This window comes from Brachypodium distachyon, chromosome 4, assembly GCF_000005505.3.
Source record: "Brachypodium distachyon strain Bd21 chromosome 4, Brachypodium_distachyon_v3.0, whole genome shotgun sequence".
In the NCBI taxonomy this organism is placed as follows: Eukaryota; Viridiplantae; Streptophyta; class Magnoliopsida; order Poales; family Poaceae; genus Brachypodium; species Brachypodium distachyon.
Window position 1 is genome coordinate 31,332,784 of NC_016134.3, and position 27,450 is coordinate 31,360,233.

At 47.2% G+C, this 27,450-nt stretch overlaps 5 protein-coding genes and 1 long non-coding RNA gene across 7 annotated transcripts; 3 read left to right on the plus strand and 3 right to left on the minus strand.

The window, feature by feature from the left end:
* The first annotated feature begins 1,756 nt into the window (after positions 1–1,756).
* LOC100829736 lies at positions 1,757–5,901 on the plus strand. 2 transcript variants are annotated; one of them, XR_002966080.1, is made up of 3 exons: positions 1,757–2,539; positions 2,786–2,848; positions 3,320–5,901. It is a non-coding gene; the product is annotated as an uncharacterized LOC100829736 (long non-coding RNA). The 2 variants fall into 2 exon arrangements; XR_002966081.1 differs by lacking the exon at positions 2,786–2,848 and having other exon boundaries at positions 1,764–1,895; positions 1,970–2,539.
* A 1,472-nt stretch (positions 5,902–7,373) lies between these two features.
* LOC104584646 lies at positions 7,374–9,914 on the plus strand. The gene is made up of 3 exons (XM_024454622.1): positions 7,374–7,443; positions 7,983–8,375; positions 8,466–9,914. The coding sequence occupies exons 1-3, from the start codon at positions 7,374–7,376 to the stop codon at positions 8,831–8,833; spliced, it is 831 nt and encodes a 276-aa protein (XP_024310390.1). The 3' UTR covers positions 8,834–9,914.
* A 3,471-nt stretch (positions 9,915–13,385) lies between these two features.
* On the plus strand, positions 13,386–14,778 carry LOC100835270. The gene is made up of 4 exons (XM_003577815.4): positions 13,386–13,753; positions 13,843–13,910; positions 13,976–14,186; positions 14,272–14,778. Exons 1-4 carry the CDS (start codon positions 13,495–13,497, stop codon positions 14,400–14,402), a joined length of 669 nt encoding a protein of 222 aa, XP_003577863.1. The 5' UTR covers positions 13,386–13,494; the 3' UTR covers positions 14,403–14,778.
* Positions 14,779–16,306: 1,528 nt separating this feature from the next.
* Positions 16,307–17,067, minus strand: LOC100835886 (40S ribosomal protein S16). Its single transcript, XM_003577817.4, has one exon. The coding sequence runs from the start codon at positions 16,989–16,991 to the stop codon at positions 16,542–16,544; it is 450 nt and encodes a 149-aa protein (XP_003577865.1). The 5' UTR covers positions 16,992–17,067; the 3' UTR covers positions 16,307–16,541.
* A 372-nt stretch (positions 17,068–17,439) lies between these two features.
* LOC100835578 (probable arabinosyltransferase ARAD1) lies at positions 17,440–20,227 on the minus strand. Its single transcript, XM_003577816.4, has 2 exons — positions 19,172–20,227; positions 17,440–18,269 (listed from the first exon to the last, which is right to left on the minus strand). The coding sequence occupies exons 1-2, from the start codon at positions 20,111–20,113 to the stop codon at positions 17,754–17,756; spliced, it is 1,458 nt and encodes a 485-aa protein (XP_003577864.1). The 5' UTR covers positions 20,114–20,227; the 3' UTR covers positions 17,440–17,753.
* A 1,511-nt stretch (positions 20,228–21,738) lies between these two features.
* On the minus strand, positions 21,739–27,282 carry LOC100836195. The gene is made up of 4 exons (XM_003577818.4): positions 27,107–27,282; positions 26,243–26,281; positions 25,332–26,141; positions 21,739–24,271 (listed from the first exon to the last, which is right to left on the minus strand). Exons 2-4 carry the CDS (start codon positions 26,261–26,263, stop codon positions 22,316–22,318), a joined length of 2,787 nt encoding a protein of 928 aa, XP_003577866.2. The 5' UTR covers positions 26,264–26,281; positions 27,107–27,282; the 3' UTR covers positions 21,739–22,315.
* Between the last annotated feature and the right edge of the window lie 168 nt (positions 27,283–27,450).

Below are 27,450 nucleotides of genomic sequence, written 5' to 3' on the forward strand. Positions count from 1 at the left end.
AACAACCTCCAGGTTTCGTCGAAGGGGGGGCGGAACATAAGGTGTTGCGACTGCACAAGGCATTGTATGGGCTACGGCAAGCACCGAGGGCATGGAACACCAAGCTGGATGCTACACTGGTGTCCCTCGGATTTGAGAAGAGTCCATTGGAGCATGCTATGTACAAACGAGGTGATGGGAAGGAACGGCTCCTAGTTGGAGTATATGTTGATGATCTGTTGATCACGGGTGCAGATGAGAGGGAGATTGCAAGATTTAAGAAGCAGATGCTAGATCTTTTCAAGATGAGTGACCTTGGTTTATTGAGCTACTACCTCGGGATAGAAGTATGTCAGCGAGGAGACTCAATAACTTTGTGTCAAGAAGCTTATGCGAGGAAAATCCTTGAGAAGTGCGGCATGGAAGACTGCAATGCTACCTCAGCACCGATGGAAGCAAGGCATAAATTGAGCAAACACAGCAAAGCAGATCCTGTTGAAAGTACCGAATATAGAAGTATTGTGGGAAGTCTGAGATACTTGGTGAATACAAGGCCAGATTTGGCATACTCGGTTGGGATCGTTAGTCGATTCATGGAGAACCCCACAACGGAACACTTTGCAGCGGTGAAGATGATTTTGCGGTACATCAAAGGAACCCTGAATTATGGGTGTGTTTACTCAAAGAAGAAAGAGGAAAAGACACAACTAGTCGGGTACAGTGACAGTGATATGGCCGGCGACGTTGATGACCGTAAAAGTACTTCGGGCATGGCGTTTTTCCTAGGTGGAAATATTGTGAGCTGGATGTCACAGAAGCAGAAGGTTGTGGCTCTATCCTCGTGTGAAGCTGAATACATTGCAGCAGCTACCGCAGCATGCCAGGGAGTGTGGCTAGAGCGATTGCTTGCTGATCTACTAAACCGAGAACCAGAAAAGTTTGAGTTGAAGATCGACAACAAGTCCACTATATCTCTGTGTAAGAATCCAGTGTTTCATGATAGAAGTAAACATATCGACACCCGGTTTCATTACATACGAGGATGTGTGGAAGAAGGCAAGCTTGATGTTGATTATATCAGTACAGATGAACAACTGGCCGACATATTGACGAAGTCCCTCGGAAGACTGAAGTTTCAGGAGATGAGGAAGAAGATCGGCGTCGACGTTATCAAGTAGAAGTTCGTTTTGATCTTAGGGGGAGAATGTAAGCATAAGGTCAAATTCGAATAGGTTTATTTCTGGTTCATACCTAGTTCTAGTCGGTTTAGGAGTTGTACAGGGGAATCAACGAGTTGGTCTCCTAGTCGTATTCAGTTAGGCTATTAGATGTTGAGTCGGACTGGCCTCTGGCCGTGTATAAGTACGGGCATACGGTGCCTTGTTATCCTAATCCCAGAAAATAGAAAAAGAGAAAAAACAGGCACGATACGTGCTTGTGGCCATCAATTGATCTTCGTGTGTGGCTTGGCGTGAGCGCTGGCTTGATTGATTTTGCTAGCTAGCTTGTACGTGCGCGTCTCGCCGGAAATCAATTAGCTTGCTGTTGTTGCTTGCGTGAGAGAAGTTTAGGCCTGAGTTCCAACACTTGGTTGCTTCCTCGTGGTGCCCGGTTTCCTTTGATAGCATATGTGCAAACAAAAGGAATCATTTTCTCTTTCTCTTCTTCCAAGAAATGTATAAAAAAAGACACATAAAGTGCCCATTTAGTCCTTTAGCTCCCTACAAGAAAGGGATCTCTCTGCTTTCGCTCTTCTTTTAAGAAATGTACAAACAAAAGCACAGTAGTATCTCGAGATCTTGTTTTCCTTTCAGCTCCAATAAGAAGATGGGAATGGAGAGTTAGGGCCACATCAAAAATCAGAAAACCACATCTCCAGGCATTTGTCTGGAAGTGCACATCTGTTCCATTCTAAGGTATACGTCAACATCTTAGACCATTTAATCCATCTATACTTGTGTAATTTCACTCCTGACCATGGTTTTCAAAGCGTCGAAGCGCCCGGCGACGTCAAGGCGTCGTTCTCGCCTTAGAATTTCTGACTAAGGCGTCCCGAGGCGTCGCGTAGGCGTCCTGGGGGCGTCGCCTAGGTGCTGAAATCACCGCTTCGATCGATTTTGGACGCTCTCGAGCAGGAAACAGAGATCGGGCGGGAGAAACCAAAATTGGCGGGCATATGCGGGAGAGGAAGTGAAATTGGAGGGAAATTAGAGTAGGGAGAGAGAGGGGAACACCAATAGCCCATCCACCTCTGCCGCCAAGAAGCTGCCCGCAGCTTGCCAGATCCGCCGCCGGCCTTTCCCTCAGCAGGAAACAGAGCCAGAAGGCCCAGAACTCAGAAATCGGCGGGAGAAACTGAAATTGGTGGGAGAGGAAGAGAAATTGGAGAGAAAACGAGTTGGGAGAGAGAGAGAACACACCAGTGGTATAATTCATGGGAAAAGAGAGAGAAGAGCTCCCGCCGACCAGATCCCATCCTCCTCCGCCAGTCCGTCGCCGGGCTGCTGCCCGCCAGATCCCCTCCTCCCCCGCCAGTGGTGTAAATCGTGGGAAATTCAAGGTATCAATCAGGTTTTATGTCTACTCATGTCTGCCATATTAGTTTCCCTAGCGCTTTGCAAAATTGACTAAGGCGTCGCCTCGCCTCGCGCTTTGAGCGCCTCAACGCCCCCCCCCCCCCCCCCCCAACGCCTTAAAGCGCCTGGACGCTTTGTAATCTCTGCTCCTAACTCTTAGCTCATGAAGTACCTGCCTTTTTTTTGTATTCGTGCTTCCTGGGACGAGCCTGATAGTGGTGCCTTTTCAGCTAGATGAATCAAGCTCATCAATAGAAAACAAAGGAGCCAAGTACCCAACCATTTGTGGATAAGTAGGCAATGATCCTCCTACATTTTCAATTATGCTTATGAGACATAGCATTTTTTTTCCATGTTGTTTATCATATAAGCATATACAGTCAGTAGGTGTATTAGGCTCAATTTGGCATTAGAATTTGGTACTTGGGAAACTAACATTTCAAAAACAAACAACCTACTTTACAGCTAGACGAAACATAAGTATTTTACTACAACTCTCATAGCTAACTAGAGCCCAAATGCAGCATAGAACAACTTAGCTGAAACATAAGTATTTTACTACAACTCATGTTTGGTGTCTCTTTTTTACATCATTGCCCTGAATGTTGAATGTTCTGTTTGTGTGGGATGCATGTGCATAAAAATTTGCTGGGGAAAAGAGGGAAATTGCATGATACACATTACATATATAAATAGTTAGCATGCATGACCCTTTTTTCTTGGGAAAAGTACGCTGACGTATATGCATTGTTGCTATTTAACAGGGTTCCAAAGATACAAATTTAGTCCAATAGCAGCAATGGAGAGCCTGGTGCAAATATTTAATGAATGGCAAATCCAGCTGCTAGTGCTGCTCAGCTTTACATTACAGGTGTTCCTCTTTTTTACTGGTGGCCTTCGGTGGCGTAGCACAGATTGGTGTCTTAGGTTTTCCATGTGGGTGGCATATCTGGGGCAGATATGGTAGCAATTTACGCCCTGGGATTCCTCTCGCGGCACCACAAGGAAGTCACCCCTGGAAAGGAGACATTAAGGCAAGCACATCCACTTGCTTTCCTCTGGGCACCTTTCCTCCTCATGCATCTTGGTGGGCAGGACACCGTCACTGCATTTGCTATTGAAGACAACAACTTGTGGTTAAGGCATCTGTTGAATCTGGTAGTCCAAGTTGCTGTGGCCTTATATGTCTTCTGGGTGTCCATGACGGGTCGCGGCGACCGCAGTGTGCAGCTTCCAGGTATCTTTGTGTTTATTGCTGGAGTTATCAAGTATGGGGAGAGGACATTGGCTCAATGTATGGGAACGTAAAGAACAACATCAGCAGCAGTACTTCCATTGGGAATGTAATTGATAATGGGTATCTTGGCATTGTTACATCTGCTTTGAAGTCGGCACCAGGCATCCGAGAGCTCTTTGCTGGACGCACCTTGCACCAGATGGACGACGAGAGGTACTGACATCGGATATTCATGTGGACCATCTGCCCAAGTTACTGGAGATTGAACTTGACTTGATGTATGATGATATCTACACCAAGGCAATGGTTCTTCGGACAAGAAGTGGCATCATATTCCGGTGTGTATCTCAAGCATCTATGGTGGTTGGTTTTGTGCTCTTCATTGTAGGAGCAGTAAACAACAAGCATGGATACAGTAGAGCAGATCTTGCAATCACATATGTGCTGTTTACAGGAGGCCTTTGTATGGAAGTCTGTGCAGTATTTATCTTGTTGATGTCGCCATGGACATGGGCATGGTTGAAGGCCCGAAACAACCATGGGTTGCTTGCTTGCATCTCTTCATTTCTTCTATCCAGCAATATTGGACGACCCGAGAGAAGGCCGTTGTGGTCAAATTCTATGGGGCAGTACAACTTTCTGAGCTACGTAAGCTCTGATCAGCAGTCAAGGCTGTACAAGTTTGCGAAGAAAGTGGTGGCGGCGAGCCTGCTAGTGGTCGGCGCTGGGAAAAAAGTAGAGTTGTCATTGTTCTTGTCGATGAGCAAGTTGCTGGAGTCCGAGTACGTGGAGGTGGATAAGGAGATCATGGACTCTGTTGTACAGATGGTCTGCCGATACCACCCAGGTGAATCAGCCATGAACGCCGAAAACTGCCATATCTTGGTCCGTTGCTGGCAAAGTTAATACCGGACTTTGGTGCGAGTTTTGGTTATGGAATTGTCTGTTTCCATATATTCACAGAGGCACACCTAAGAAAGTATACATATCCAGGTCGAGATCATGTGTTAGTCAGTGCTTGCCGGAAGTTGTCCAACTACATGCTCTACCTTCTGGCCACACACCCTGAGATGTTGCCAGTCAGTGGTACTACAGAACCCACCTTGCTATTCTTTCTTCACAAAATCAATCTATACTTGAAGTACCCAGTGATACCATTCTGATGTGTGTCGACACGATGTTTTATGAAATGAATTTACTTGGAGTCGTCGATGTAGGGAGCATAGAAGCATTGGTGGAGATGAGAGACTTGTGGACGACACTTCTCATTTTCTCCGCTGGCAAGTCCCGTGCGGACGTGCATGCGGCGCAGCTGAGCAGAGGAGGGGAGCTCCTCACCTTCGCTTGGTTGCTCATGGCCCACAGAAAACTAGGGGATGTAGGCGAGGCCTACAATTTCAATCTGTTGCCCATGTTGCCCAGCCCCCCACCCCTGCCCAGCCCCAGCGTCTCGGACTTGGCTTCGGCCAGTCGTGTTGGGCGAGGTCATCTGCTGTAAATTCTATATAAGCAAAAGGAATAAAGGCAGACAAAGCTGCGGTGTCTGCAAAGTTACAGCGGCAATACGTGCGTTTCAATGATTGTTAGGGCTAGCTTCATATCGCTGCAGGCCATCGCCAGGCGTGAAGAAGCAGAAGCTGCCCAGGTCGGCCTGATTTCCAACAAGTGGTATCAAAGCCAGATTTCAGATTTTCCGAAGCTAGCGGGAGATCATGTCAACGGATAAAAAAGCATCAAGTGCGTCGAGGGAATCATCCTCTACGGCAACGTACCCTCGTCTCAATCGCAAGGACTACGCCATGTGGGTCATGAAAATGACTGTCGCGCTGGAGGTGCAGGAACTATGGGCAAGGCGGTGGACCCTGGAGGTACAGCTAGCATATGCCAAAGGAGGCGCGCAGTACAGGACAGATCGGCAATGATGCCGGTCAGCGGCCACCACAATGGTCCCGCAGCATCGATCAATTCTCCGCCGATGATTCGTATGTATTTTATTTTTGATCAATCTATGAATTTTAAACCTTTCTGTGTAAGTCAGAAATTAATTTAACAATCGGATGATTGTCCATAGTGAAAAAAAAGTAGCTGCAAAAGGCACCTTCGGTATTCATCAAGTTAAATTTGATCTAACAGCTCGTTTGGCAACCATCATTTGGGCCTAGAATTCTGGAATTCATTTTGAATTGAATTCCAGAAACCAACTTGTTTGGTTAACACGAAATTGGTCACAGAAATTCAATTTCAAATTTCATGGAACCACACTATAACCAACCACAATTCCTTTTTAAAAGCCATCATTTTTTTTAAATTGTCTCTCACTCTACAAATCCATGTGATAGACAAACTTAATTTTTGAATCCGGATTTCAAATTCAATCAAATGAAATCATATCTTACCAAATGAAATGAAAGGATGGGAGCCAAACGAATAGAAATTTAGTTTTCTTTGGTAGTACCAGATATTTGTTGCTATGTTTTTATGTCAATACTAAAATGAGACTTTATATGATGTGATGTTTTATCTTTAGTATGATCGTTATATTTTTCGGTCCCCTCATCTTTAAATGCTGGCTCCGCCCCTGCCTACGCGTTATGTAGGGGCGGGGCGTACCGTGCAGTACATGCATACCCTTGTATACACGTTATAATCAGGCGTTTTAATAGGTTGAATAGCTCCAGCGTGTCACGGGACCTGTTGAGTTCGTTAGCTGATACTCATAATCTGTGTTGTACATTTATATGACAAATCTGATGAGTTTGAACTCTATTTTTGCATCCACACTACCGATTAGCCTAGCCAAATGTCCGGGACAGTCGGTAAAAAGCACGAAAACACTCTGCATAGGCATTACCAAGTGACACACTCGACAAATGGTGCTCGCCCATGATTCTGTTGTCAACGACTTGTTTTGCCGAGTGATTTTTGCATGATGTCAATATAGAAAATTTGACTCGACCAACATGTAAAACGAGTGAGGCATGATATCTTAGAAGATCCCATTCTTTATTCATTAGTTGCTCTTAGCTAGGCCAATCTGAACTAGAACTAGAAAAATTACACATAAATGCCCCGCCTCCGCCACTGCTGCTAGCAAACCTGGAACAAGCTAGCTTGGCTAGTGTTCCAGAGCTTTTAAAAGGCGATGATGAATTCATGGTTGTTTTGATCGTACCTTAACCTGATGCAGTAGTAGACTTACCCCCGCCGCCTTCCTCCTCCTCTTCTCTGGTCGCCAGCGATTCACGATGCCTGCAAGCAATTTCAAACCCAAGAGAAAAGAACACCCTGGGTGGTGGGAGTGCTTCTACCTGGAGACACCACAGGTAGACAAGACCTTGGGGCGAGGGTTTCTAAGATTGAGAACTTAACTGGACCGTCTCGATAAGTTCTTTAGAGCAAATGTTCAAGTTTCCATTAGCTCGCGGCACGGACAAATCGTTGGCCACAGGAAGGATTACATCACCGGGGAAGAACCGAAGAAGTCATGATCACCTTCCAAGCCAAACGCCGCCGGCACGTGAGCTGGTTTATTTCACGCTTGTGTTCCAAGATGGCCATCAACATTTCACTTGGACTGCGCCATGGCATTTCACAATAAAAAGATGTTCGACTCTACTAAGAGCTCAGATGTGCTTCCAGACATCACTTCTTGTATGCACCAAACAATTAGAAAGGCAAGGCACGTAATGCAAGAGAATGAACTATATTTGATGTCTGGCTAAGCCACACGAACCAGGTTCAAAGAGTTGCAGGAAAGGAGAACTACCTGAAATTATGTACGGGGCTTCCTCCAGCTCAACTGGTGTAGTTCTGACAGTGACAAAAAACAGCAAATTTTTATTAGTTGTGACAATTAAACATCTTATTAATTTTCTTAATCTCTTCTTTATATATTGTCGTACTCTTTAAAGGAAGAATTGACACCCCCAACCCCCCTCCCTTAATTGCATTTTTCTTGAGAGGCACCCCTACCCTGCCTCCGGCAGGCCCGGCTCCGGGCATACCTCCCTCCCATACCCCACCCCGGCTATCCCGCCGGGCATAGCTCCCCCCTATGGCCTCCGTCTCCGGGCATACCTCCCCCAGTCTCTCCTCTGTCCTGCGCCTAACACCCTAGGCCCCATTAGCGGAGCTACATTGAGGCCAAACTGGGCCATGGCCCGCCCTGGTTTTTTGGAAAAAAAAAATAGCGCTACTAAAGGCCCAGCCCGGCAGAAAAATCAGCCAAGCCTTACCCTTGACGCTGCCTCTACCTGGCTGCTCCTGGTCGCGACTCGTCATCTCGCCCGCAACCAGGGGCGCGGCCGTGCGCTGCCTCGCTGCTCTTGAGGACAAGACGAAGCCGCGACGGACTGAAGCCGGCCAGAGCCAGCCCGGGCCGCCCCACACGCTGCCGCTGTTCGCCCCCTGCCTGCCTGCCCTGCGCCCGTGCGCTGCCTCGCCGCGCCCGCAGTGTCGCAGCCCCTCCTGCTCCGCCGCCACTGCTGGCTGCTCCGCCGCGCGCGCTGCTGCCGCTCACGGCTCACCCCCCGCAGGCTGCGCTGCGCCTGCTGCTCCTCCTCTTTCCCAATTTCTCTATCCAGGTAGTTTCCCCAAATCCCTAGTTTGCACTTTGTCAATTTGGTCGGTGGATTGTGCCCTGAATATGTTTTTAATTTTACAAATTGCAACAGCCATACGTGACCTCAAGGCTAAGTTGTCTATTATGAAAGCTGATCAGTTTCGTGTTGGGCCTTCAGTGGAGGAGCAACGAATTGAAGAGAGGATAGTTGAGCTCAATTACAGGGAAGAGGTGATGTGGCGGCAGAGGAGTAGGGTGGAATGGCTAGCTGCTGGTGACTGTAACACTCGATTCTTCCACCAAAAGGTTAACGGGCGTCGTAAAAAGAATAATATTTCGAGCCTCTCACGAGCAGATGGGACAATCTGTTCGGATCAGATGGAAATTGGGGAGATGGTGACTGAGTCCTATGAGAATCTCTATGCCTCGGAAGATGCGATTGGTTATCTCATGTACCGCATAAAGTCACCGCACAGATGAATTCTTCTCTCACTGCTCCTTTTCGTGCTGAAGAAGTAAAGGCGGCTTTGTTCCAAATGTTCCCGACAAAGGTGCCGGGGCCTGACAGGTTTCCGGCTCATTTTTTCCAACGCCATTGGGATATCTGTGGTGATGACATTGTCAGAATTGTGCTTCGTGTGCTCAATGGAGAGGATTCTCCGGAAGTGATAAATGGTACGTTAATTGTTTTAATTCCTAAGGTATCTAATCCAAATTCACTGGTGCAGTATGGACCGATTAGTCTGTGCAATGTGATCTATAAGATCATATCCAAGGTGCAAGCTAACCGGCTTAAACTGATCCTTCCGGATATTATTTCTCCTGAGCAGTCGGCGTTTGTTCCTGGCAGATTGATCACAGATATAACGTAATCACCGCCTATGAGTGTTTGCACTTTATGAAGCGGTCACAAAGCAAGAAGAATGGTCACTGTGCTCTCAAGTTGGATATGATGAAGGCTTATGATCGGGTTGAGTGGGCTTATCTCCAAGCTATTATGCTAAAACTGGGCATTGCTGAAAGTTTTGAGCATGCCATCATGCGAGGAGTCTCGTCGGTCTCGTTCACTGTATTGCTGAATGGAGGGAAACTTCAGGAGTTTCAGCCCTCGAGGGGGATCCGGCAAGGTGACCCTATTTCTCCGTATCTCTTCCTGCTGGCGGCAGAGGGCTTGTCATGCCTCCTGCGCGTGAGAAGTGAACATCCAGATGTTCGAGGAGTGGTTGTTGCACCTTCGGCACCACATGTTAATCATCTCCTTTTTGCGGATGACAGCTTGCTGCTCTTCAAGGCTAATGGTTCCAGTGCAAATCAAATCAAGGATTCGGTTCAAGATTATTGTAATGCTTCAGGCCAACGAGTAAACCTTCAAAAATCTTCAATCTATTTTGTAAAAGGTGTTGCACGTGTGGCTCGAGACGAAGTTAAGCAGATCCTGGAGGTCACAAATGAATCTTTGTCAAAACGCTACCTTGGTTTGCCTTCAGATGTGGGTTGCTGAAAGGGCATTTCGATCCCTAATAAGTTTTGGTGATTAATGACAACATAACTTGTGGACTAATCGTGCGCCAAGTGTTTTCAGATCTTACAACTAGTGTTGTGACACGACTCATCGTCCTCAAAAAGGAAAGAAGAGTAAAAGGATTTACGACTTTTTACTTTATTGAGTCGTAGGAAAATCCGTACTATGAAGAGAGAGTCCATTTGGGAACGCTTTGTGTGAATCAACTTCACGTACACATATCTACTAAATTGCACCCACATAAAGCCTAAACCCAGTTTTGAGTTGAGAGTTGTCGTTATCCTGCTTTGCCTGTCAGACTTTTTCAGAGATAGCTGGTACCACCGCCTAAATTGCCGGAGGTTCCGGTGGGCGGAAGTTCTGCCCTGGTACCGGTCTGGTACTGAAATGCTACTAGAATCCTACTGCGTATAGCAGTAGGAGACCGGTAGCAGGGCGGAAGTTCTACCCCCTAGAACTTTCGGTCCACTACCGGTCTGGTACCGGTGTTACTGAAATGTGTCCTAACGGCTGGATTTCGATGGGGTATAAAAGGGGCTTCGTCCCCAACGGGTTTCCTTGTCCGAGTTCACCCAGTTCATCTCCATTCTCTCACTCAAGAACACCAAGAGTTTCAAATCTCGAGATCTCTCTCCCTAGTGCATCCCCCAAGCCAATACTTTGAGGAAGGGTTGAGAAGAGCACGATCTAGGGTTTCACCAAATCAAAAGTTGATTCCTCCAGTTTTCCTTGGTGGATTTTGTTACTCTTGGGATTTTGGGATCCCTAGCCGGAAGGTGTCTCTTCAAGCACTCCAATCTTGTGAGGAGGTGTTTGACGATTTGGAAAGGAGCCTCCAATTTAGTTGTGGATTCGTGCCCTTCCCCTTGTTTGTAAAGGTTTGGCGTTCGCCTTCAAGGAAGTCATTAGTGGAACTCACTCCGCCTTTGTGGTGCTGTGAGAGCTCATCCCACCTTTGTGGTGTGGTGAGTTGGAGAATAGAGTGAGCCTTCGTGGCGCCTCTCGCTTTGTGATAGAGCACTCCTCCAAACGGAGACGTACACCGATCCCAATAGGTGGAACTCCGATGAAGTCTTCATCTTCCCGTGTGGTATTATACTTGCCCCTTTACTTATTTGTTTTACTTCATTGCCTATACTTTGTTTCGGCTAGTGCTTCGGCTATTGCACTTCCTACTAGGGTTGCATTCCTTTTAGAGAATTTAGTGAACCCTAGGATTAAGTGTTTGTATCTTTCAAGAAAAAAAATTAAAAAGTAAAATTTGTTTGTCGCCTATTCACCCCCCCCCCCTCTAGTCGACCATACCGATCTTTCAGTCGCTCGACGAACGGGGCCTTCAAATATCTTAAGGATCGTGTTTGGAAAAGAGTTCAAGGTTGGCTTGAGAAATGCCTTTCTGCCGGTGGGAAACAAATCCTTATCAAGTCTGCGGTCCAAGCAATTCCGACGTACTCAATGTCTTGCTTCTTGCTCCCACGTGGTCTGCGTCAACACATAAATTCTCTGACTAGGAAGTTTTGGTGGGGAAGTAAGAATGGTGAGCGGAAGACTGCATGGGTTTCGTGGTATGTTATGACCATGCCAAAGTATATGGGCGGTTTGGGGTTTCGTGATTTTGAACTATTTAACCTCGCTCTTTTGGCGAGGCAAGCATGGCGAATCCTTCAAGATCCAAGTTCTCTGAGTGCACGAGTTCTGAAGGCGAAGTATTTTCCGGATGGGAACATCCTCGATGCTGAGCTGGGTTCAAGTCCGTCACATGTTTGGAGAGCAATTTTTGAGGGCAAGCAAGTATTGCGGCAGGGTCTCATCAAGCGTATTGGCTCCGGCAGTGATACGTGCATTTGGGATGACAACTGGCTACCCCGAGATCATCTTCTTCGACCTGTGGGTCCGAAGTCTGCTCATCCACCTATTATTGTTTCTAAATTAATTGATCCTAACAGATGCTGGGACTTATGCAAGTTGGATGAACATTTCTTCCCAATGGATGCTTTAGTTATAAAAAATATTCCGCTGGGGCTGTCTATCCGTGATGATTTCTGGGCATGGCACTTTGAAAGGAAAGGGATTTTCTCCGTTCGATTTGCTTATCGAATGTTAATGGATACTCGCCGGAGGAGGGAGGATTGGATTGAGCACCGGGCAGGATCGTCTGATGTCTTGAGGATTCAGAAACAGTGGGTGTTGTTGTGGAAACTCCCTGTACCGGCAAAACTAATGGTTTTTGCATGGCGTTTGGCGAAGAACTCTATCCCGACCGAGGCAGTCCGCTGTCGAAAGAATATGTCCCAATCTTCAGTATGTTCCATCTGTCATGGTGCTGAAGATACTTGGCGCCATGCACTTGTTGACTGTACAATGGCGAAGTGTGTGTGGGCACTTTTGGATGAGGAGTTAACTGAACATGTCATACAAAATGGTATACCAGATGCCAATCTTTGGCTATTCATGTTGATGGAGTCGACGCCGCAATGTAATTTTGCTGTTATTCTGACGACCTTGTGGGCTATTTGGTGGGCACGACGGAAAGCTATTCATGAAGATAAATATCAGAGTCTGCTCTCTACCTTCACCTTTATCCAGCGCTTCTTGGAAGATCTCTCGATTGTTGCTGATGAGAAAACTGTCGAACCGAAGCAGTTGCATGGTTGCAAAGACAAGGCCCTCGCTGTCCCTAGGTGGATCCCTCCACCTTCAGGTGCATGCAAGATTAATGTCGATGCTGGTTTAGCTCGCTCTGGAGCTGGTGGTGCGCTCGCTGCTGTTTGTCGAGATGAGAATGGGAAGTTCTTGGCTGCCTCGACTGTGACAATCTTGGGTATGACTGCCCCGACGACGTTGGAAGCAATGGCATGTAATGAGGCTCTGTCTCTCGCACATGACCTTAATTTGTCCAAGTTTTCGGTTGCCTCAGACTACCTGATCATTATCAAAGCCTTGAAGGAAGTCAATCTTTGTCACTACAGTGCTATTTTGTTGGAGATAGAAGACAGGAGGAAGCTCTTCGTTGATGTTTCTTCGTTGATGTTTGTTTAAACACGAGAAACGGATTTTTAATATAGATGCTCATAACCTAGCTAAGGCAGCTTCTCCTTTGTCGCCTGGTCGTCGCCTGTGGCTTCTTGGGACGCCAGACATCTCTTGTACCTCCTACCAAGTTAGAGTTGAATAATCCCCCCCTAAAAAAAATTATTCTATTAATATGCAACTTTTATGATACGAAATTATTATTATTAACAAGAACTTTTAAAGACGAATCTATTGATATAAATTTCATGTATGAAAAAACACATATTAATAAAGTTATCATTACTCAAAATTTTATCTTAACGAAACAAAATACGCTAACTTTCATGAAATGAGTGAAATGAAGGGAGCAGTGAACAACAAGAAGACGGAGGAGCCAGGCCCAAGAAATCCCGCTGACCTGTGGGCCCAACTTGGCGGGCGGCGAGGGTGGTGTGCCGGACACGTGGCAGCGTGAGTCAGCATCGTCCTATCCAGAGACTCGAGAGTGAGCAGAGCAGAGAGCAGAGGAGCAGAGGTCCATCCGTCAGCAGGCATCGATCCTTGTTCCTTCCTCGTCCTATCCATCCGCAGCTGCTGCACGACGCAGATGGCAGCAGCGACGGCGACGGCGGCGGCCTCCGTCTTGCTGCCGCGCCCCAGGCTTCCGCCGCCGCCGGCCCCGGCCGCCTTCCTCCGCTTCTGCTCCACGAAACACCATCGGAAGCAGCGGCTGGCCGTCGTCGTCTCCCTCGCCGCCCCGCCGTTCAGCGGCGCCGCCCGTTCGTCCCGGAAGCGGAGGTGCTCCGCCGCCGCCGCCGGCCGCTCCGCGGGCGGATCGTCGGAGAAATGGGTCCTTGAGCCCGCAGGTCTCGATCTCTGATCCCCCGCTTTGATTGATTCATTACACATGCCATAATCTTACACGGTGCATTCTTCTTCGTCTACTTCTTCTCAGGCGACGGCGACTGGCGGCACATCGGCTACCGCGTGGCGCGGCCGGGCGCCATCGAGATCCCCACCTCCGTAAGCACCTTCTTCTTCTGGCTGCCCACGGCCATCGGATTGATCCTCCTTGTTGGCCATGGCAGGGGGCGGTGACGGTGGGGCGGGTGCCGGAGAAGGCGGACGTGGCGGTACCGGTGGCGACGGTCTCCGGCGTGCACGCGCGGCTGGAGATCAAGGACGACGGCACCCTGGCGGTCACCGACATGGACAGCACCAACGGCACCTACGTCAACGAGAGGAAGCTCGTGCCCGGGTTCGCCGTCGCCGTCAACCCCGGCAGCCTCCTCATCTTCGGTCGGTAACCCCAGTAGCTCCATCCCTTCACTCTGAGCTTGTAGTGATCGATTCCTTCAGACTTGAGTTGCTATTTCTCTTTCAGGTGATATCCACTTGGCCATGTTCCGCGTTACGAAAGTCGTCGTTGATGCGCCGCCGGTCACCGCCGCCGGAGACGAGCAGGAGGAAGCCAAGAGCGAGGTAGTAACGGTAGCTGAAGAAGCAAGCGGCTAAATCCTCCTGCGTTCCTCTCTCGGGAGATGAAGAATGCTAGTACGTTATGGTATGGCCAGTACTCTCAGGAGATGTACAGAGATGTATGTAATCTGTCCGTAGCTAGAAAGAGAGGAGCAGCTGGTGTCACACACGAAAATAAGAAGATCCAGCAGCAAGTATGAAGTATCATCATCAAACAAGAAGCCAGCCAGTGGTTTCTGGTTATCTCAATGTATAATACTAGCTGTTGGTTATAAGCTTGCAACATGGAAGGCAGGAAAAAAACAATCAAATCAAAACCACAACTGGAAGAGAAACTAGTTACCCTCAAAAACTGGTGAAGCACTGTAAACTTTGCCTAAACTGCTGCATGAACATAACAATGGTTGTCTGATGTGTGTACAAGGTCGAAATGAGTCACCAATACTAGGCAAGGCAGCAAGCAGTTCATCACATTGGGTAGGGACGTAGGGTGATACCACAAGAAGAAACTCTAATGGTTGCAACCAACCAATCTTGTTTGAGAGACCATGACATGTTGCCTCTTTCCGGGCAGGTGATATCCACTCAGCCATGTTCCGCGTGAGCAAGGTCGCCATTCCGGCGGCGATGGCCGAGACCGCATGGCAGTCCAGACAGAGGAAGTAACCGTAGCTGAAGAAACAAGCAACTAAATCCTGTGTTCCTCGCGTGCAACAGCCATCCTCCATTCCTTCCAAATAAGAGATCCATCATCTACTCGAATTGACACATTATGTATGGCTACTCTCAGGCGATGTATAGAGATGCAATATTTGCCGCAGTCATTTTCACAATTCAGGTGAAAACTCATATTCAGGTTATGCAGAGAGTATATCTAACAATTCAGTGAGACCTAATCTCCAGGTTATGCAAAATATTAATTTTTAGATAGATCAAACATAAGCTTAACCACCATGCTCAATGGATCGTTCTAAATCAATGAGAAAGTATCCAGTGAAGACTCATCTTCAGTGCAACCATGCAAAAACTTTGTAGAAGACACAGCTAGAAGAGAATGGTCCTCAAAACTGGTGTATCAAGAGAAACTGGAGTAGCATAAACTAAAAGCAGAATCAGGCATTTCAACACAAAAACGATTGCCAAGAGGCGTAAAGCTGAAATGAACCACAAAAACTAGGAAAGGTAGCAATTCATCACATTCAGAATATCAGTCCAACAGATAAGCAGCTCTAACGGTTTGATGTCAAACCCAAAATGTAAATCTTGGCAGTTTGACATACACCAAACCATGATCAAACTATTATCATTACAGTAGCAGTGGAAACCCTATACATGAGTACATGACACTTTAAGACATTACCCAAAGACAACTGCTAGGAGCAATCTAGTGAGTTTGATTTGCCCCAAAGTGTGCCGTCAACTTTTCAGTGATCTACGGTTGCTCATTTTCCAGCTTCACGATGATACTGACAAGTACTAATATGCAATTTCAAACATTTCTGGCGCTAATATATTGCAGACAGCATCTCAATATGAGAATGTAGATTTCAAACACTCCGTGGCACCAATCTATTTGTGGACAGCACCTCAATGTTAGAAGTGCCCAGTAGAACCAGCAGTGAGAGTAAACTCTATGAAACAACAGAAATGGGCTAATGTCAATTCATACCAATTCAAATGAATTGAGCAGAGCACAACTACAAACCAGAGTCAGCAAACCACATACATCTCAGTCACCCAAACTCCAAATCCTACGTGCAACTCAAGACATCTCTAGATCTCATCAATTTTCAAGGATGCACTACCCATTCAACTAAAATTATGCACAAACAGATTAGCCAAACCAAGGTAAGCTAACAGGATACTCAAGTCCCAACTATCCTTAAACCATTAACTAAAGATCAGCTTAAACCAAAATTAAGCATGAACAGATCAAGCGATTCAAGGAAACTCAACAGGATAATTAAGTTCTCAACTAGCATCATCATTTAACATAATCTTAACATAACATGGTCCTTCCATCTAGGCAGGAAGCAAAAGATCACCATCACCCATTTCATTGTTCCAACATAATGCAAAAAACACTAGGCATATAAAAAGCAGTAAAGAGATAGATGAGACAGCCCAAGAGGCGCGCCGTCCGCCGGAGGGAGCGCAGGGGCATCTTCTTCTTCTTCAACGGTACGACTTCTGGAACCTGGCACGGGCGCCGCGACCGCCGAACTTCTTGGGCTCGCAGCGGCGGGGGTCGGCGACGAGGAGGGTGCGGTCGTAGCGGCCGAAGATCTCCTTGACCTCCTTCTTGGCGGCCTCGTCGACGTACTTCTGGAAGTAGGCGACGAGCCCCTTGGCGATGGCCTGGCGGATGGCGTAGATCTGCGACGTCTTCCCGCCGCCGCGGACGCGGATCCGCATGTCGATGTCCTTGAACCGAGACCGGCCGGCCAGCAGGATCGGCTCGAAAGCCTTGAGGCGGAGCATCTCCGGGCGGATAAGCTCGATCGGGGCGCCGTTCACCTTGATCAGGCCGCGGCCAGGCTTGCAGTAGGCCACGGCGACCGCCGTCTTCTTCCGCCCGAAGCACTGCACCGTGCCCGGCGCCGGGCGGGTCAGCACGGCCGACATGGTGGTTGTGGTGTTGCGCGGCGGCGGCGGAGGGGAGGGATGGGAAGCTAGGGTTTGTGGAGAGAGCGGCGGCGCGGGGAGGGAGAGAGGTGTTTATAGGGGATCAAAGGGGGCTAGGGTTTTAGCTGGGCTCTCGCGGATCTGAGAATGGCATGTGGACCAGGCCGTCAGGCGGGTCATGTGGGCTGAGACAGTTTTAGATGGGCTTTATGCGAGTCGTAGCTTGTTTGGGCCTTGCAACCTATGGGCTAATTGTATTTTTAATAAATCAATAACGCCAGATCGTTGATCTAAAGAAAAGTTAGATAGATTCCTCTAAAAAAAGGGTAAATCGATTGGACGTGTTTTTATCCTGCATTTCTTTTCTTGTGAAATGGCAGATCCAGCATGTGCATCAAATCAATTATTTTGATAAATAGTGAAACTGCCTATCTTATGATAAATGTTATGATCAGAAACAGCATTACAAGTGGCTGCCCTCTTCTATAAAATTCATTTCAAAATAGTAGTACAATGTTACAAGAGCAAAGCATACATTTAACTGGACCGACAAATTCTCGAGTTATCATCCTTTTGTTCCATGCTATAACCAACACTCAACCTGAATATTCTAGATTACACTTCGTTTGTTCCAACATATAGTATGCCTGATTTTTGTTCTTCAACTGGATGACGTATGCAGCTGATGAGTCAATACTGTCAGCGTAACACTGTGTGTTAGATTAACCTAGAGATATGATTACATACACACCTGCTTCCTGTTTATTTGCTTCCTCCTTCAAATCTCGATGCTCTCCTAAACCTATGTGCCTTCAGCCGGATCGAAGGCACCTTCCTAGCCAATGCTTGCCAGATCATCTGGACCGCATCGTCCTTCCGAGATGGGAACTGGTACTCGAAGTGTTTGTCCACCTCTTTCAGCCTCTTCCACATCCTTGTCCATCGATGCTTGGTTACGCCTCTGATCAGTTTCATCAAGTACCCCCTTTTGACGGCGTCGGACGAACGAACAAAGATGGAGAACTTGGAGTAGTCTAAGACATCCTCGTAAGGGAGCTCAATGTCGTCACTGATGATAACAGGCACGCAGTGGCTTACTATAGCGTCAAACAGACGATTAGAAGAGGGGGTGTCCCCAGCAATGTTTAGGCAAAACTTTGATGAGTGCATTCCCTGGCTGGCTTTGCTGACCCCGTGATCCTGGACGCTCCCAAAGGAAAAGAAAACATCCTTTTCATCTTTGAGCATATTGTAGAGCTCCTGTCGAATGTTCCCTCCCTGGAAAAGGATGACACAATATATAATATCGCGAATCACCGGTTTGTCACTAAGAGACGAAAACCTGTAGCATTTATCTACACATAATTCGGGATAAGAATTTAAATCAACCTACCAGCGATCAGGGAGGTTGCACAAATTATGCATTCATTCATATATCGGTACCTTATACTAAGGCAAATCTCTAATCATATTGGGCGATATATACCTCTGATCAGGTTCTGTTCCTTTTTATTCTGACAGCACAGCAATGAAATAAATGAAAGTTTGTTAAGTTGTGTGTTTGAACTTTGGACACCAATATCTCCATACCTAGCTAGATCATGAGCTTGTCTTCAACAAACATGGAATATTAACACAGCTAAAGATTTCCAGACATTGCAATTTATCTCAACTAAAGTGCTGGCTGTAGAGGAACCAACAAGTTGGTAGCTCAGTTCTAGTACAAGCAAAACTACCAAATCTGTTTCACTGTGTGTTCAGGAGTGACATACTGACATCTGGTGCATAATGTAGGTTGTTTAATAATTATTGCTGCCATCAGTCTGAATAAACAAAATTTGACACTCTGTAATAGCACTACAGCAGTAAATTGTGTAGCTAAAACTTAGAAGACATCAAAGCTCGAAATCTGGAGTGCATCATGAGTTCTCGCTTCTGAACTTGAAAGAAACAGAACTTATCTTAACCACTCCTACCTCATATCATATAACTAAGTTTTAGCTAACGATACACTTCGTAAATTTCATTCAACATCTCCTGAGAGAAAGCTCACAAATTTCCAAGACAGTTACAGAAATGATTATGAGAAATTAAGCAGTGCCACATTATTATGTTATATGAACTTATGATTGGCTTCACATAGTCATTGAACATGATCAGTAAGCACAGTGATTGATTACCTCCTTCCTGTAAATGGCTCCCCGGAAGTACAACAAGGTCGGCCGGTCATCAAACCCGGCCGTGTCATTCACAAACGTCTTGGCCATATGCCGGTACGGCGCGACGAGATCCTTCTCCAAGCTGGCCACCCTGGGGTGGTACCTCCCGAAGTCAGACAGCACGAACACGGCGGGGAACAGTGCCGACCGGGCGTGGAGCAGGCTGTTGGGGTGGTGCGCGACGATGACGTGGTCGGCGCCCCCGGACCGCTTCCACTCGGGCCGCGCCGCCAGGTACCGGACGAGCTTCTCCTGCAGGGCCCTGTCCCTGCTGACCTTCTCCGGCGGGACGGGTTTCGAGTGGCGGTTGTAGCTGAGGGACGCGAAGAAGGGCACGAAGACCACGTCGGCGTCCTGGGCGTCGGCGACCCTCGCCGCCGCGCCGCAGGGGAGGCCCGCTGCCGATGAGGAAGCGAGGAGGTCTAGCGTGAGCCAGTACTCCACGCTGTGCTGCTGGTTGAGCCCGCCGGGGTAGCGCGGGGCGGCGCTCACCTCAGGCCAGACAGCTCCGCCGCCGTCGTCGCCGGTGGGGGCCCAGCCGAGCATCCCGAAGTGGAACTCGGGAGGCAAGTCGTAGAGGAAGACCCTGACGGCGGCATCGCGGGGGTCGCATCTGGGGGGCGCCGAGACGGAGACGGAGACGGAGCCGGAGCCGGGGTCGTCGGGGAGGCCGTTCTCGTCGAGGAAGGAGAGCTCATGGCCCTTGCCGACGGACGGAACCCTAGCGCTGACAGGGACGGATAGAAAGCCGGCGGAGGTGGAAGGGACGGGGAGGCCGGAATCGGCGGAGGGGCCGCCGCGCCAGGCGGCGGCGGCGAAGAGGAAGATGGTGGAGGCGACGAGCACGGTGGCTGCCGCCAGCGGCAGGAGCAGCGCGCGGGCGCGGGGCGGCGCCATGGTCATGGCCTCGGTGGCAGCGCCATGGAAGATGGCGGATTCTTCGCCGTCGATCTGGAAGCGGAAGGGGAAGCGGAGGAAGGAAGGAAGCAAAGGCTGGGTTTTTTTTTTGGTTGGTTGGGATTTTTGGTTTGGCTGGTTCCTTCTGGGTGGCCAGCTGACGTGGACCGATGAAAGCGACGTCAGCTTGCGCTGCTTGAGTTAGGTGGTTACCGGGCCGGGCCGGGCCGGCTCCAGATAAACGGGCCTGGCCCGGGCACGGCAATATAGGTGCCGGGCCGGCCGAAAATGCAACATCCAGGCCCAGACCTGTGAAGGCCGACAGGCCTACCTCGGCACATGGGCCAGATCACTTGAAAAAAGGAAAAAAAACATGCTGGACTGGCCCGATAGCCACGCCACCTATATGCTTGACCGTACTCTTTTTTTTTTGGAACTTTGGCTCAGACCACAGAGAGTTTATTCGTATATTTTTTCCTTTCGAAAACGCCACTGAAAATACAAGAAAATCACGTATAATTATTTCAAAAAATTGATAATATTATTCGGAATTAACACTTTTTTTCAACTCGGCCTCCCTCGGGCTCATATTCTGACTTTTTGCTGTTGGACCTGCTGTTAGGAACGCAAACAAACGGACTCCTGAAGCATTCGACAAACGTTTGCAAACATGGAAACAACAGAAAGAGAAATGTTTGCAGCGACACAAAACCCGGCATATTATTCCAAGTTGATATTTTTTTTTTGCGCAAAGTAACAAGTTTATTCTTTTAAAATATCAGGAAGCCGAAGCCTCCTGGTGTCATTGAATTAATGAAACCGGACGTACATTGTTCAAAGTAAAGATGCAGAAAAAGTAAACTCCAACACAGAGTAGGAACTACTCCCTCCGTTTCTAAATAACGACAAGTATTTAGGAACGGAGAGAGCAGAAACTAGAAAGAAAAAACGGCCATCTGCCACTTTTAAAGGAACAGCTGCAAAGCAAAGCAAAGCAGCAAGCGAGCTGGAGTAGTCTCAGTTTGAGCATCAGCAACAAGCCCAGATACAGCAGCAGCATCCAGTCCAGAGGGGCGAAGCGAGCAAGCACATCTCCTGCAGCTTGAGGCAAATCTGGGAGCTTGGCAAAATTCCAGGCCCAGGCAAAATTCCAAGCTCCAGCGCCGGACCAGGCCCAGAACATAAGAATGATCAAATCAGAAACCAATCGGTAAAAGAGTTGCAACGCACGGGCACCATCAGAGTTAATCCTCCCTCCGTCCCAAAATAAGTGACTTGGATTTGTACAGATACAAACACAAATAACAGCAAAATGACTGGCTCCATCCTTACTTCAAACTTCAAGTATGCTATAAACACAGGAGATCTCTTGGTACGCGAACCAAGCAGTTTTTTGCGCACATAACCGTCACCTGACATTTCTTTCTCTTTTCCCCCGTACCATCGGAAAGCCTGCATAGCAGAAACCAAAGCAGAAACCAGGCAGGAAAGCAAAGCATGTACTGTATTACCGAAGATGCTCTAAGGATCAAAGCAGAAACCAACCAGGAAAGCAGTTGCGGGACGAAATAACGGAGCACAGAATACTACCAAACCATAGCCACAAAATAATAAACCAGCAAAAAAAGAAAGAATTAAACGAGATGGTACTATGTATTTAAGGTTCTCCTTTCTGAATCTCCTGGAGAAGACCAGAGTTCGCAAAGCTGAGTTCAACCATGGTTCTTGTATATAGGACCCACCATTAGCTGCAACATTTATGCAGCGACTCCACAGGGTATACAGGTAAAACGAAGGGTAAAAGAAAGAGTATAACCAACTCCATCACCACCATTAGCTGCAACACTTGTGCAGCAACCCCACATGGTATACAGGTAAACCGAAGGTAAAAAAAAAGAGTATAACCAACTCCGTCACAGATGTTTGTGTATAGTACTTCGGTTGAGCTTCTCACATGTCCTTGATAAGAACCGAGACGAAACACATGGGCGATTGGCATTCACCGGATCATAGCTGGAATAGGCAACTATAAATGCATATTGGCCTTGGGACGACGTTTCCTAATCCGGGACAAAAGGTTGGCCAAGCAGCGGCATCTGTGATCACAGTAATCTCATGTCATTTCTGTTAACCAGCAGCTAAACCGTTTGTATATAAAGGTTGGATGGATAGTTCAACTCGCCGATTGCTTGGCCATGGAGATGCCGCTTACTCGTATTCGTTCCATTTATAATGGCATGACGGACAGATGGTTTCACGGGCAGACAATTGACGAGTCACTTTGGCACTGGACCTGTCCGAGGGGGCGCTGTGATCCTGAGGGTTACTCATGCGCGGTTCGTCGACAACAATGGCTGGATTAGTAAAATGAAAGCTGCTTCCCTCGCCCTCAGAAGAGAGTGGGGCCACGATGTCAGTTGATCTTCGTGGTGGTTGCTGGACAGGTCTGCTGCTCCTGTTGGAAGATGGGAAATTTGCATCCTCACCATTCTGTTCTGTCCCCATAGAGCCACCGTCAAGAGCCTCCAGAGCTCGGGTCGTCGGCAAGCAGCTTCTGGTACTCTGCCTCCTTGAGTCGAAAGAAAGCTGCTCACCCAACACCGCGTTGCTACAGGTCTCCAGAAGGCTGCCATCCATCTCCTTGGTTTCTGGGGGATGTACAGGTCTGTCCACGATTGATGTATTATTGTCAGATGGAGGCACTATGTAGCTTGCGGTTGCCTCGTAATCAGAAGGCACTTGTGGGATATTCAGATCAATGACATGCTTGTGTTGGGCCTTCTCCTTGTAAGACGTTGTTTGAACATTATTATGGGGGATGTCGTGCAGCTGTCTGCTATATGTGTTATTCTTATTAATGTCCAAGGTTATGTTGGTCGATGAGTTTGGAATTGCACCCCGTACGAAAGGGTTTGCCCCTGCACTTGCTTCATTTGCTTTAGGCACATGCTGCAGTGGGGCGTCGGCTTGCTTCCAGTAATTTATTTTGTTGACAGCAGTACTTTTGCGACCAGTTCTTTCATTCTTGCAAGAAACTAACCTCCTTCTCTTTGACACAGGTGCTAACAAAACTTCAGGATCTGGATGTACTCTTTGATCAAACTGAAAGTTTATTTCAGTTGAAGAATTGGTAGGACGGACCCTTTGATTACCAACAGGAAGAACTGTTGCAGTTGAAGCGCAGACAGTATTCGTCGCGCTGAAAATTTGATCAACTGAATTGTGACCATTGACTGTGCTTGGAATCTTTGGAAGCGCATCAGCATCCATCTTATCAACCGTTGGGGGCTTACGCTTTCTCTCATTAACATAGCTAGCATCAGTTGTACTTTTATTTGTATTCAGATCTTCAGAAGGCTGAGAGCTGTCTTCTGAATCTGATAGTTCTTCTGAGTTGCCACTCCCAGAATCTCCTGAATGTGGTGAAGCAATGTAACCATGATTGGTATCTGCAGGTAGATTTCTTAGTGATCTTAGGTTACGCGGTTCTTCCCCTTGAACAGAACTAGTATCCACCACAGTAAACTTCATTAGCTCTGAAGAACACCCAGGTTCATTGGGCCAGATATAGCAAGGAGGTTTCTTGCCAGGAAGTGCGCTTTCAGGTTCAACATTATGGACCCATCCATTTTCAGGCTTGTCCCCACCTTCGTTGTTACCACTTTCAACTCCAAAGTCAAGTAACCTCGGTTTGGATGCAACTTTTCTCAAGACATCGCAAACAGAATCAAAATAATGATTTCCTTTGACGAGCTTCTTTCTGGAAAATTTATTTACACCTGGAATGAGGAAGACAAAAGCATGCTTGCCAATGAGTGAAGAATCTTTGGGCTTCTCGCAGTGCCACCCACTCACAAGCAAGCGAGGCCAGACAGCTTCCCAAAATAGATCATTAGATCTTGCCTTGCTTAGTCTGAAATCACCAGTCAAATACTTCATGATATCTCCAGATGAAAGCGATGAAAAAGTCTTCTTCACAATAGGGGTTTCTGCCCGGGCTGACATACCATGTTTTCTACTAGGATCTAATGGAAATCCAGTCAAGTCATATTTTCCCTTACCAATTCCAACTGCTTCTACAAGAACTTGTGCCCCAACTGTGGACCTTAGGCATAAAATAAATTGCTCAAAATCAGGTGTTCCCTCATTGAATTTCTTAAAGACCTGCACACAATCATATATAATTGTCACTCTCTTGAGAAAACTAACAGGATCATAAACTGGCATCGGTCAACATCAATGAAATGACATGCTAAGTGAAAATACAGGGAGCATCCTAAGTAAAAATAAAATAAAAATATTACCATAAGAGTTTTAGAATTGTTTTCTTAGGTAGATATAAATAAAGGATACCAGTATTCCTATTTCCAAATGCGGAGCCTTTTCGAATAAAGGCATGATTGTAGTGGTCACAGCATGGAATAACAATTTAGCAATGCTAATAAAGGAAAGCCCATCCTAAAAAAAGACCCTCCCAAAGCATCATTGGGATACGAAAGGGGATTTTGTACACTCCTGCGCACCACACCCCCCTATCCATCCACACATTCTGCTCCAAGATTCGGGCCCCCATCAAACAACAAAAAAGAATCTGTTTTTATCCACCGTGGCCCCACCATCTCCATTCTTATCTCCCTTCCTGCCACAGTTCCTTCTCATCCCCAATCCCAAATCGACGCAGCGGCCGGTCGGCGGTGGGGCGTTGCGAAGCAGCCCACAGTGGCACAGAGCACACCAGCATTGGGCAGCGGCAGGTCCGCGGTGCGGCGTCTCTCTCTCTTTCTCGCATGTGCCAGCTCCCCGTCTCTCTCTCTCCCTCCCACATGGCGTCGCCATGTCTCTCTCGCACGTGGCGGCGCCATGTCCCTATCCCATGCGCCGGCACCATATCTCGGCCATGCCTCTCCTTCTCTCTCCTCATCTATGTTTCTGTCTCCACTGGGATTTGGACAGTTGGATATACGGGTGCGGTGTGCCCACGTGTACCCGTGCATTTCTTTTGGGATATTAGAAAATGTAGGACATGTTACGGGACTCATCGTAAACAACTAGCAGTGCTAATAAAAGGAAACACCCTCCCAAAGTATCATTGGGATATTAGAAAATGCAGGACATAATATGGGACTCATTGTAAACAACTAAACATCAGCTTTCCACATGCAAATGTTCACTAGTTTAAAATTTTGGTACTGAAAAAAAACAGGAAACTTAAAATTGAGCATACCTCCAGCAAAGCATCTCGAGCCTCCGTTGGTACGGCAGCAAGCAAACGTGACAAAAATTCCTGCTGTCTGGGACCAGAAAATATACGCGACCCACGTATAAGTCTCCTGCTTCTTGCGTTTCTACACGCATCCCATCGTTTATATCCAGCAGACCTGAAAAATTCTCCATAGTAGTAGGATAGAACTTCACCCATTGTCTTGCTTTTCATAAATTTTGTCACCTGATCAAGATTTTTGCCAAAAATGTAGAGACCAAGAAGAAAAGTTTGCGCCTCTTCATCAGTCCAGGAGCACATTGGCATTCCAGGCAATGGAACATAATCGTTGGCTTTCCTCTTTACAGAAGAACAGTGAATGTTTTGTCCAGCAGATTTCCCACATTGTTCATCATGTTCAACTTTACTGCCCAGACGCTCTGGAAGCATGCTGTGCTGAGTTAAATTCCTTGGAGTATTTCCACTACTGTGGTTGTTATGTTCATCTTCCGAAGGGCACGAATTGTGTCCTGAAAATTCCCTGCACTCTTCTTCGATGTGAGTGTTTGTATTTTGGGTCCATGAGACTGGAATAGTTAATCCTACTGCCACAGGATACTCAAAACCAAACATACTGCTGTCATCGACAGGCGATGACCTTAATCGCATTCGTTCCTCTTCCGTTGCTAGGTTCGGAATTTCCACTTGGTACTCATCCCCTACACGAGGGTATAGACGTGTATCTTCATTGATCTCCTCTGCACATAAGGGCTCTAGAAAACACAGCTTGTCAACAAGCATCTCTTCACCATCGCTTATTTTAACAGGATCCATCTGCACACACGTACGCAAAATGCGGAGGATACAAGATTGTGATCCGTGATGTCAAAACACATAGCTATGACAGAGCATAAATAACGAACAAACATAGTTACCTGAGGTCCTTCTTCATTCATGATTTCAGGATAATCCAGCTGTAACAAAGTAAAGAACATGGACCATATTAGTCCACGGTTTTTCAAATCACAGGAATATTATGTGAGCGGCAGAACATAAACCTAGGATAAATCTGCAATATACTTTGCATGAAGATAATATGGGAAGTAGTCAAACCATGAGAGTTGAAGAATATAGAAGGCTTTAATTTAATCACACACAAAATTTCCAAAGGACAACCTGTGCCTCAAACAGTCTCAGACATACCAAACAAATCGGTGCTACCTAAAATCAAGCAATTCTATAACACCTGTCGGTTCGATTTGTGTCAGGTGGAAAGCATATGAGCATATCAAGTCAGGAGTTTGTCGCGGCAATAGTGAATCAAGTACTGGAGTACTAGAACCACCGGTAAACATATCTACCAACTGTATGCCAAATAAAACTGAAGTAGCTTTCAATCAAATAAAAGTCAGAAAGCATGTACCACTACCAGGATTCAAAAATAAATAAATTATGTACTATGCAACCTAGTACAAGCCCAAAAGGCAAGCTACTTCGATACAAGACACCAATCAACTTCAACAAACTATTCCTGATAGAAAAGCGACCTAGGAAACACCATTTGGGCGATGATCGGAAAACAAAAAACCAGCAACTTGCCATGGATTCGGTCACGATTCGTACAAAAACCTAGTGTACCTCAAAACAAAGATCGATCTGCGGGGGTTCTAGCGGAGAGGAAGCGTGTGCGACTATGGATGGAATTCCTGAATCCGTTGGCAGCGTCAGCAAGAAAGAAGGTGCAATTGGTGCTTGCACAGATCTAGGAGAGAGGAAGAGGAGGACGTCGTCGTGCTCACCTTGGTCGGATCTGGAGGCGGGCAGGTCGTTGCTGAGATGACTCCGCCGGGACGTCGCCGTTGCCGGAGGGGAGCTCTCGGCGGAGGCGTCGCCAGAGGGAGAGAGCGCAGGCAAGCGAGTGTCGAGAATGCTTAGCGAGTTCAGTTATCTGACGGCGCAGAGACACGAGGGATGCATCGGATGGCCCCTTTCAATACCTGGGCTTAGCCCTAATTTACCGGGGGCAAAAACATTATGTTTCTCAAAAAAGGAAAAAAAAAACATTGTTTTGCATTGTCAGAAGAATTCACGCGTCTCACTGTTCAAATACTCCATGTGCATTGTCAAAAAAAAAAGATGCTAA